Source organism: Vigna umbellata, chromosome 4 (genome assembly GCF_029865625.1).
Source record: "Vigna umbellata cultivar VRB3 chromosome 4, Vumbellata_1.0, whole genome shotgun sequence".
Lineage (NCBI taxonomy): Eukaryota > Viridiplantae > Streptophyta > Magnoliopsida > Fabales > Fabaceae > Vigna > Vigna umbellata.
Window position 1 is genome coordinate 65,814,536 of NC_142168.1, and position 12,069 is coordinate 65,826,604.

Consider the following 12,069-nt stretch of genomic DNA (forward strand, 5'->3'; position numbering starts at 1 on the left):
TGAGAAAGGAATTACAAGCTGCGCGCAACGATTTCGTTGATATGAGGAATGATAAAGAAGAAAAAGCACAGGCCTATGAAGAAATTGTCAGAAGTCAGAAAGCCGAAAGAGATTATACATTCCGACTGAAACAAGATCTTGCAGCTGCAAGCAAGGAGCTCGCCATGAGAGTGAAGGAGAAGAATGCGGCGATAGAAGAGGGAAAACAGTGGAAGCACCTCTACGAAGAAGCCAAAAGAGATAAGCGAGAGGCCCTGAAAAGACTAAGAGAAGCGCAGGTTCAGGTAGAAAAAGCGGGGCACGAGATGAAAGAAATGGCCGTGTCTTTTGAGTCAGATATGAGCCAGGAGCGTTGGAAGCTAGCAGAAGCAGAAGAAGAGCATCGAACCATGATAAAACAAATGGAGGAGTACATTGAGGAGCAAGAGGAAAGGTGGAGGTCGACGGAGTTCGAAGAAAGGCATCAGGCTTTGGTAAAGCGAATGGAGGATCACATCGCCGAGCAAGAAGTGGTTGTGAGACATTGGAAGGAAAGTTTCTCCCAATTGGCGGCCTTGGCAAACGAAGCAATTGAAGACATCCCCAAGATGGTGTTGGACGCCGAAGCGAGTATTCATTTTTATAGCCCGCCGGAAGAGATAAAACTTTTTGTTAATCATTGTAAATGGTTGGTAGGCGAGATGAAATCCTTTATCGCTCGAGCTCGAGCGTGATGTATTTTGAGATCCTTGTGTCTCGTTTTCTTTATGCGATGTATTGAACTGAGTATTTTGATGAAAGATATGGAAGGTTTGTCTGGTATCAACTTGTATTGATTTCCATCAGTAATGTCATCGCGATCTTGTGATTTCCACCTGTTACCAACATGCATCATGTTTTCTTTATTTCGTTCTCATCTAATTTAAAGTTAATCAAATAATAAAACAGTACAAGTGAGGAAAACAACGGCCAATTTTCCGCGACATCCCTACAGGACTCGAGCCAATTCAAGGATAATGGAAAGCTGGGAGGAGTCGCAAGAATCCATCAAAGCCGAAGTTAGCCAGTTGAAAGACCAGGTTGGCCAGATCTTGGCTGCCCTTGAATCCTTGAAGACTACTGCAGAGTCTTCGTCCGCACAGATCGGAGGAAATGCCCATTTTTATCCGCCGTTGTTGAACACCGCCAGCCAATCGATACCTTTCCCGCCATATGGGTTACCCCCAGGTTACACTCCTCCCGTAGGAGAATACTTAGAAACAGAGCATGCATCTTTCTCCTTTCCCACAACTGTCAATGTACCGCCAATCGGCACTCAGGGACCCATCTCCGTGTCAGCTCCCATGGTGAGTGCACAAGGGAACGAAACAAACACAGTTGAAGGGACACGAGTAACTGCAATGCCGTACGTGGTCGCTAATCATGAATCTTCAGCTAGGGCCGCATCGCAAACCGCAGTGCATGGGAGAATCAGTGACCTTGAAGGAGCTAAAGGCAGGCTGGAGATTCTTGAGGAAAGATTGAGGGCCATTGAGGGGGTGGAAAGCTACGGCTTTGGAGATGTTGCAAGACTAAGCTTGGCCCCTGGTGTGAAAATACCGCATAAGTTCAAGGCGCCGGAGTTTGAGAAGTACAAGGGTAGTACATGCCCTAAAAGCCATCTGACCATGTATTGTAGAAAGATGGCTGCGTACGCCTATGATGACCCGCTACTCATCCACATTTTCCAAGACAGTTTGGCTGGAGTGGCGTTAAACTGGTATACCCATTTAGAGCCCTCTAGAATTCGTTGTTGGGCGGATCTAGCTGACGCTTTTGTGAAACAATACGTATACAACACGCATGTTGCACCGGACCGTCTGCAGTTGCAAAATATGGGGAAGAGAGACAATGAAACTTTCAAGGAATATGCCCAACGGTGGAGAGAATTGGCCGCGCAAGTTGAGCCACCTTTGTTTGACAGAGAGATGGTGGCAATGTTTGTAAATACTCTTCAGCCGCCGTTTTATGAACATATGGTGGGAAACGTGTCCGTCAATTTCGCGGATGTCATCATAATTGGCGAAAGGATAGAAATTGGGCTGAAAAACGGGAAAATTGTGTATGGCCCGCCCGCAGCTACAAACTACAAAAAACCCGGTTTCAATCCGGGAAAGAAGAAGGAAGGGGAGGTGCATGCAGCCTCGATAATGCCTGCGTGGAGAGGTCAGGCTCCCACTCATGGTTATCGACCATACTTAGGCCAACCCCCCTATGCAGCTAACGCCTCGTTCGATCATCAAACTAGGCCACAACAACAACAAGGGTATTATCAACCACCGCGAGTCCCAACTGAAGCGTGGAGGGCCGGGGCAAACGCGGGTCCAAATATCAATGCGGGTCAAAACACCAACCCGAGAAAGAATCAATTTGTTAATTTCACCCCCATCCCTATGACTTACACGGAGTTGTTGCCTCAACTTGTAAAAAAGGGTTTGGTTGCCATTTGCCCGATGAAGCCTGTACAACCTCCATACCCAAGGGGTTATGATGCAGATGCCAAGTGTAGTTACCATGGAGGAGGCATTGGTCACTCAACCGAGCGGTGTGTGGCTTTCAAGTATAAGATACAGGCTCTAATCGACTCTGGTTGGCTAAAGTTTCAAGAAGATAAGCCTAGCATCGAGGATAACCCATTGTCCGGGCATGGGAGTACCTCGACGAACGCCATCGAGGCCGGAAAACAGGAGTTGATAAGGGATGTGAGTGAAATCCGGAGTTCTAGGAGGTTTATTTTCGAGGCGTTGTTAAAAGTGGGCCTAGTGAAAGGTGATTATGATATGGGTACATCGTGTGCACTTCATCCAGATGCTGAGCACTCTATTGAAGAGTGTGTTGAATTAGAAGATATTCTGCAAGACCTGCTTGACAGAAGTTTGATGCAAGTATGCCGCGAGGATAAAGAGGAAGAAGTGTTTGCACAAACTGGTGGGGAATCTGATGTAACTCTACCGGAACCGCTGGTGATACGTTTCAGTAGAACCACTCCTGCACCGATGATTGAAGAAAAACCGTCGGTGGTTATCTGTGTCCCATCCCCCTTTCCTTACAAAAATGAGAAAGCTGTCCCTTGGAGATATGGGGCATTTGCGTTAGGAGAAGGAAAGGGTGCTGACCCGGCCATTGAAAACATATCAGGCATCGGGGGGATGACGAGAAGTGGTCGAATCTTTACACCACCAGAGCTGACAAGAGAGGGAGCCAACAATAAGGAAGCAACAATGACCGCAAAAGCTAAGGAGTTCTTGAAAGGGAAGGGTGTACAAGAAAAAGAGACCCCTGACGAAGGAGAGAAGAGAGAGATATCCGAAGAAGAGGCTTGCGAGTTTTTAAAGTTCATACAACAGAGCGAGTACAAGGTGGTGGAACAGCTAAACCGCATGCCTGCCCGGATCTCCTTGCTAGAACTGCTCATGCATTCTGCATCTCACAGGAAGTTGTTAATGAAGATACTTAGTGAGGCCCATGTGGAGCAAGGTATTTCTCTGAACAAGTTTGAGGGCATTGTTGGCAATATCGTTGCTAACAATTACCTCACCTTTACCGATGAGGAGATACCTATTGAAGGCAGGGGGCATAACAAGGCTCTTCATGTCTCTGTGAAATGTCTGGATCACGTCATAGCGCGTGTCTTGGTGGACAATGGCTCCTCTTTGAACGTCATGCCAAAGTCAACATTGGAGAAGCTACCCTGTGACGGAATGCATATGAGGCCAAGCTCAATGATTGTGAGGGCGTTTGACGGCAGCAAGAGGGAAGTCATGGGCGAAATAGAATTGCCGGTCCAGATTGGCCCATGTGTGTTTCAAATAACCTTCCAGGTCATGGATATCCTCCCAGCCTATAGTTGTTTATTGGGTCGCCCGTGGATCCATTCTGCGGGAGTTGTACCTTCCACACTGCACCAGAAACTGAAATATGTCATGGGAGATAAGCTAGTGATAATTTCTGGAGAGGAGGATCTCCTTGTGAGTGGGCCATCCTCTGCCCGTTATATAGAAGCAGCCGAGGAAGCTCTCGAGACAGCTTTCCAATCATTGGAGATCGTGGGAAATACCTATGTGGAACCATTTCCAGTAAACCCATATCTGTCATGTGCCTCTATCATGGCGGCCAAGGTCATGCTGAAAGAAGGCTATAAGTACGGGAGCGGTTTAGGCAAGCACGGACAGGGGCAGACATTCCCATTAGAGGTGGTCGAGAACAAAAATAGGTATGGCCTAGGGTACAAGCCCAGCAAGGGGGATAAGAAGAGGCTGATCGAGGAAAGGAGGGAGCGTAGTCTGGCTCGGATAGAACGACGGGAACCGAGGACGAGGAAGATTCACATTTGTGATATCAAGGAGAGCTTTCGCAGCGCTGGATGGGTGAACACTAGCCTTATAGCGGTCTTGGAAGAGGAAGATGGATCTGAAAGCTCGAACTTCGTGTGGGCTTGCTCACCAGATGCGCGGCTCAGCAATTGGAAGACTGTGGATTTACCTGTGATGTTTAATTCGAACGAAATGTAATATATTAATTGATCCTATCGCTTTACCCGGGGCTTTAGGATTCATGACTTACGGGTTGACGCTTTTATTCTGCTTTCAGTGTGATATTTGAATCGTGTTTATCCTCATTTAGCCTCCTCCATCGTTTTTTGTTTATTTATTCTTTTTTCAAAAACTTAAATAATGCAGATATGACAATGAATATTTTGAAAATAACAATGTCGATATCCCTAATCTGGAGCACCCTGTCGATGATACGGAAGATGATTATGAAGATGGTTCGGAACCCTCTCCAGAACTGATGAGGTTAGTGGAACAAGAGTCTAAAGAAATAAAACCCTATCAGGAAGATGTCGAAATACTCAACTTGGGTGAGAAAGACGAGATAAAAGAAGTCAAGATCGGCACAACCATGAAAGAGGAAATAAGAGAAAGGTTGCGTGTCCTATTGAAGGAATTTAAGGACGTGTTTGCTTGGTCGTACAATGATATGCCCGGTTTGGATACCGATATCGTGCAGCATAAACTCCCTCTTAAGCCGGAATGCCTCCCGGTCAAACAGAAACTAAGGAGAATGAAGCCTGAGATGTCTTTGAAAATCAAGGAAGAGGTGCAGAAACAATTTGATGCAGGATTTTTGGCTGTGGCGAAATACCCGCAATGGGTGGCGAATATCGTACCAGTACCCAAGAAAGATGGTAAAGTTCGAATGTGCGTTGACTACCGTGATTTGAATCGTGCAAGTCCAAAAGACAATTTCCCACTACCGCACATCGACACTCTAGTCGATAACACAGCCAAGTTTTCGCTATTTTCATTCATGGATGGTTTCTCAGGATATAATCAGATCAAAATGGCGCCAGAAGATATGGAAAAGACAACCTTTATCACGCTGTGGGGAACTTTTTGTTATAAGGTGATGTCCTTTGGGCTCAAGAATGCCGGGGCAACATATCAAAGGGCGATGGTGGCACTCTTTCATGACATGATGCACAAGGAAATCGAAGTTTACGTGGATGACATGATTGCAAAGTCTGAATCGGAAGAAGAGCACGTTCTCAACTTGAAAAAATTATTTGAGAGATTGAGAAAGTATAAACTCAGGTTAAACCCCGCAAAATGCACGTTTGGAGTGAAATCTGGGAAATTGTTGGGTTTTGTGGTTAGCCAAAAGGGGATAGAAGTGGATCCTGATAAGGCGCGAGCGATAATAGAAATGCCTGCGCCTAGAACAGAAAAGGAGGTTCGAGGTTTTTTGGGTAGACTGAACTACATTGCTAGATTCATCTCCCAATTAACCGCTACGTGTGAACCAATGTTCAAGTTGTTACGAAAGGATCAAGCTGTGGTTTGGAACGAGGACTGTCAAGCCGCTTTTGAAAAAATCAAACGATACCTGCAAGACCCTCCCATATTACGTCCACCTGAGCCAGGAAGACCACTTATTTTGTATTTGACGGTGTTGGATAAGTCGATGGGTTGTGTGTTGGGTCAACACGACGAAGCTGGGAAGAAAGAGCACGCCATATACTACTTGAGCAAGAAGTTCACAGACTGCGAACAAAGGTATTCGTCGTTAGAACGAACTTGTTGTGCATTGGCGTGGGCTGCTCATCGCTTAAGGCAATACATGTTGAGTCACTCAACCTGGTTGATATCCAAGGTGGACCCTATCAAGTTCATTTTTGAAAAGCCTGCTCTTACTGGAAGGATAGCTCGGTGGCAAATGCTATTGTCAGAATATGACATCGTGTATGTTACTCAGAAATCCGTCAAGGGGAGTGCGTTAGCAGAATACCTGGCTCATCAACCCATCAGCGATTATCAGCCAATGCAGCCCGAATTTCCCGATGAAGATATCATGGCTCTATTCGAAGAAGGTAGAAAAAACCGAGACGAAGAAACGTGGACATTATTATTCGATGGAGCCTCGAATGTGATGGGGCATGGCATAGGGGCAGTTCTCATCTCTCCAGAGCGTCAGTACCTACCTCTGACGGCAAGATTATGCTTTAATTGCACAAATAACATTGCAGAATATGAGGCCTGCGCTATGGGTATTCGGGCGGCAATAGAGTCCAAAGTGAAAATTCTGGATGTATATGGAGATTCAGCCTTAGTCATCCACCAGTTAAAGGGAGAGTGGGAAACTAGGGATTCGAAATTAATTCCTTACCAAGCTTACATCAGGGGATTAATGGAGTATTTTGACGCCATCACATTTAACCACATACCGCGGGAAGATAATCAATTAGCAGACGCTTTGGCTACTTTGTCTTCGATGTTTGAAGTTGACCAAGATGCAGAATTACCAATGATTGAAATGAAGTGCCATGCAGAGCCAGCATATTGCCATTTCATCGAGGAGGAGGTAGATGGTAAACCTTGGTATTTTGATATCAAGCACTATCTTAAGACCCGGGAATATCCTGAGAAGGCATCTGAAAACGATAAAAGGTCGTTAAGGAGGTTGGCTGGCAGCTTTATTTTAAATGGGGATATTTTATACAAGAGAAATCATGACATGGTTCTCCTCAGATGCATGGATGCAAAGGAAGCCGAGATGATACTGAAAGAAGTGCACGAAGGTACCTTTGGCACACATATGAATGGGCATTCAATGGCCAGGAAGATCTTGAGAGCTGGTTACTTCTGGTTGACCATGGAAAATGATTGTTGTACACACGTGAGGAAGTGCGAGAAATGTCAAATGTATGCAGACAATATCAATGTGCCGCCCGCGACCTTGAACGTGTTGTCTGCACCGTGGCCATTTTCAATGTGGGGAATAGATGTTATCGGAGCTATAGAGCCAAAAGCGTCAAATGGACACCGTTTCATACTAGTCGCGATCGATTACTTCACCAAGTGGGTTGAGGCTGCTTCTTATGCCAACGTGACTAGAAAAGTGGTGACCAAATTCATAAAAAAGGAGTTGATCTGCAGATACGGGTTACCTAACCAGATTATCACTGATAATGCCACCAACCTAAACAACCAGATGATGGCGGAATTATGTGAGGAGTTCAAAATTCATCATCTCAATTCTTCCCCTTACCGTCCAAAGATGAATGGGGCAGTAGAGGCTGCTAATAAGAATATCAAGAAAATTGTGCAAAAGATGGTAGTCACCTATAAAGATTGGCACGAAATGCTTCCTTTTGCTTTGCATGGATATCGTACATCAGTACGAACGTCAACTGGGGCAACACCTTTCTCGCTCGTGTATGGCATGGAAGCGGTACTTCCATTTGAGGTGGAAATCCCATCTCTACGAGTTTTAATGGAACCCAATTGGAGGAAGCTGAGTGGGTTCAAACTCGGTTTGACCAGCTCAATCTCATTGAAGAAAAGAGACTAACAGCGGTGTGCCACGGACAATTGTACCAAAGAAGAATGAAAAAGGCTTTCGACAAAAAGGTGCGCCCAAGGGAGTTCCACGAAGGCGAACTGGTGATAAAGAAGATTTTGCCTATACAAAAGGATCACAGAGGCAAGTGGACCCCAAACTATGAAGGACCATTTGTAGTAAAAAAGGCATTCTCTGGAGGGGCACTAATCCTCACAAGGATGGATGGAGAGGAGTTACCTTTACCGGTTAATTCTGATGCGGTAAAAAAGTTTTACGCATGATGATTCCGCGATAGGGGATGCCACTGAGGGATATTAACACTGTTTTTGAATTATGTTGTATTCTGTGTTACTTCATTCAATAAATACCGTACGGTTTTATCCATTATTCAACTTTTCCGATTTTTCTTTCGACACGATTCATGTCGCACTGGGTTTTAAAGTAAAGTAAGGAAAAAGAAAGTGATAATAATTAAAGCATCACAGGTATATCCATCGAGCACGAACTCGTTCCTGAGGGATGTCGTAAAAAAAAATAATAAATAAAAAAAAGACACATGTTGAATTCGTTGTCAATAAAGTCTGCCGAGGGCATAGTACTTTCGAAAAGCAAAAGCAAACCAAGTTTTGAAAAATGCTAGTGTTGAGTCTTTTCTTGATTCATAGTAACTAGTGTTCTTTTCCTACTGAAGCATCTGCATTCATACTACTTGAACCCCTAGCTTTCTCGTTCCCTTTAAAATAGAGGATTGTCATGAATAATACTGGGGCAGTTTTCATCAGGATACGCGTACCCAATGATCCGTCAATCGGGGAGAAAAATAAAAAAAAAAAGAAAAAAAAAAAGAAAAAGAAAATTAAGTTGATTTGTCAATCGCTGCAGAGTTTCACTTCAGGTTTAAGGTTGGGGGAAGTAGGGCGAGCAAGCTTCAGAATGACGTGTGGCCATTTTTCTTCACTCAAGTGATAAAAGAAATTTATCCAGTTGCACCCTCTTTGAGCCGTAAGTTATAACTGTTTTTCTTCATCACCCTCAACAAGAATCATTAGCATATCGATGTCAATCCAAAGGAACGTCAGGGGCATCCAAGTCAAGGAGAAGATTTGTGGAAAAGAGAAATGAAAAAAGAAAAGTTTTAAAAAGGGTCACAGTAGAGGCAACGAGACGAATGAAAAAAAAAAAAGAAAGCCAAAGAAAAAAGAAGAAGAAAAAAAAAAACAAACAACAAAAACAAAAAACAAAACAAAAATGATGAAAAATAAAAGGACGTCCGAAGTTCCAAACTCCTAGGGACAGTTGACTCGACACATTGCAGATGATTCTTGTTAAGACAATTCGACCGTCAAACACTTATTTGGGCCTTCATTATCCGTTTCTTTCAAAACCCTTTGACCTTTAGCCACGGTACAAGCCAATTAAAGTCCACGCCGACTGAAGGATGTTTGTCCTGATTTTTCTCATGAACTTAACTCTGGAACGAAATGATGTGGTGAATGACACAATCACTAGAAGAAGAGAAAAGCAGCATAGAGGAAAAATGAAAAAGTATAATGTGAAGTCTTCCCGTCGAGAAAGAATCGTCAAACTAGGGCATTCCTTCCTACCCAGACCTGTCCACCTCTCCAAATCACACTTATTGTGCACAGCAAAGTTGGGGCAGGCTTGTAAGCCTTGATCGTTGAAATATTAACGACACCCCCGCCGATGAGGAGAGCACGAAAGTTAATGTTTCCCCCAAACCATCATTCACAAACCATCACTCAGCCATACACTTTTCATAACCATTTCTCACACTTTCTCGGGTTCAGGCTAGTTTGGATTGCAAAAAGCGATAAAGGGAATCTGAACTAATATGTTACACTCTTTTCCTTTTCATCAAAGGGCTCACCACTTCTCGACATTATTTTCAATAAATGCATTTTGAATGTACATCGAATTTGATGACAATATTGACAATGGGTTCCAAACATGGAATTTTCAAAAAAATAATAACAAATAATGAAAAAACGGAAAGAAAAAAGGAAGGAGGAGAGCAAGAGAAGAGAACGAAATAAAGGTCTCATGTGTTTATGCATTCATGCACCCTCGTGACATTACATCATGCATTTCATGAGAAGCAAGGAAAAATGTGTGAATAATCCTTAAGGGGAAAGAGAAGTTGTGAAAAGTTTAACACAACCTTTGCTTCTAAGTCTCTTCAATGTTCGGCTCAGTATCTACTAATGTTTCAAAAATTTGAATACAAGTTTTCCTTCTACGACGGCGCTCCTCTGTAGGACAATCGTCGAACCTATGATCACTCTCATCCACTCATCCATAGGGTTGTTACACCCTCCACGAGGTTGTTACACCTCATTCACTCATCCATAGGGTTGTTACACCCTCCACGAGGTTGTTACACCTCATTCATTCATCCATAGGGTTGTTACACTCTCCACGAGGTTGTTACACCTCATCCACTCATCCATAGGGTTGTTACACCCTCCACGAGGTTGTTACACCTCATTCACTTGTCCATAGGGTTGTTACACCCTCCACGAGGTTGTTACACCTCATTCATTCACTTGTTCATAGGGTTGTTACACCCTCCACGAGGTTGCTACACCTCATCCACTCATCCATAGGGTTGTTACACCCTCCACGAGGTTGTTACACCTCATTCACTTGTCCATAGGGTTGTTACACCCTCCACGAGGTTGTTACACCTCATTCATTCATCCATAGGGTTGTTACACCCTCCACGAGGTTGTTACACCTCATCCACTCATCCATAGGGTTGTTACACCCTCCACGAGGTTGTTACACCTCATTCGCTTGTTCATAGGGTTGTTACACCCTCCACGAGGTTGTTACACCTCACTTATTCACCCATAAATTTATGACACTCTCCATGAGGTTTGCACACCTCAATTCTCTTTGCCCTGTTCTTTTTTGTTTAAACTTCTCTGTTGTTCCTCGTTCATTTTGAAATCCGGACGAAATTAGTGTTTCTTTCTTTACTTATCTTTTACTCTAATAATATAAAAAACTTTGTTTGTCATATTATCCAGTAAAATCTAAGTAAAGAGGGGCAGCTGTTAATACCCAATTTCGTCCGGATAGTTAAAAAATATCTAGAGTCGAGAAGAGATAATAAAATAAAATAAATGTGCAAAGATAAATTTGATACGGAAAAATGATGATTTTGTTTCGTTTCTCTTTTCCCTTATCCTTTGTTTTTTTTACTTTTTTTCGTTTTATTTATTTCCTCCCCTGTTTGTATTTTATTTTGTTTTTATTTTTATCTCATTTTATTTGGTTTTATTTTTATGTTGTTTATTTTATCTTATTTCTTGGATTTACCTTTATTTCATTTTATTCTATTTTTACTCCTTTTCGTTATTGTTCCTTTTAAGTTTACTTTTATTTTATTTTATTATTTTGTCGTTCCTTTTTATTTGTTTTATTTTTATATATATATATATAATTTTTATTTTTTTTTTAAGAAAACGATTACCTTTTTATATATATATAAAAGAGGGGTAAATAAAAAAAAAAAATAAAAAAGGGGGTAAAATCTCAGGTCAACTCTGTTACTTTCCTGAAGCACCACAGTGAATGCTTAGAATGTGTCTATTGGGTGGCAGCGTGAAAAGTCATTTGTTTTTCTTGCTAAAAATTCATAAGCAGACAGTGTAAACATAGATGGAAGAAGAAAAAAATTTTGAACGAACTTTGGCCACCTGCAAAATGGAAGCACGAAAACATGAAAAAAAAGAAAAAAGGGAGAAAGGAAATCTGGCCTCAGAGGGGATCTCAGGGGTACAGCAGAAAGTAAGGGGTTTGGTTTTGAAAAGGGGGAGACAATCACACTAAGGGGGGACACTCATCACCACCACTGAAAGGAGAAAAAACGGAAACGAGAGAGAACCGAAACCAGAGAAAGAAAAAGGAGACGACTGACGTATAGCTACCCAGTCCACTTCACTTCCCGGCGCCGGCAAGATCATTTTGGTTATTAGAAAAGGAGAAGTTCAACTGAGGAGAGAAAAGGAATTAAAATCCAAGAGGAAAGGCATCTTGAAGCTGCGAAGGTAAGTCTTCATATACCTAAGCTCTTTGGTCATGCCCGTAGATATACTTTCCTTATGCGTGCTGAGTGTTGAACGATTGATGTGAGATCAATGTATATGTTTGTGCGTTTGCTTGTTTGCTTGCCTTCCTCTGTTA

General features: G+C 42.9%; 1 protein-coding gene across 1 annotated transcript; it reads left to right on the forward strand.

The window, feature by feature from the left end:
• Nucleotides 1-995: 995 nt before the first annotated feature.
• On the forward strand, nucleotides 996-7,869 carry LOC148200973 (uncharacterized). The gene is made up of 4 exons (XM_088113102.1): nucleotides 996-4,502; nucleotides 4,750-6,171; nucleotides 6,274-6,650; nucleotides 7,455-7,869. The coding sequence occupies exons 1-4, from the start codon at nucleotides 996-998 to the stop codon at nucleotides 7,867-7,869; spliced, it is 5,721 nt and encodes a 1,906-aa protein (XP_087969228.1).
• The last annotated feature ends 4,200 nt before the right edge of the window (nucleotides 7,870-12,069 follow it).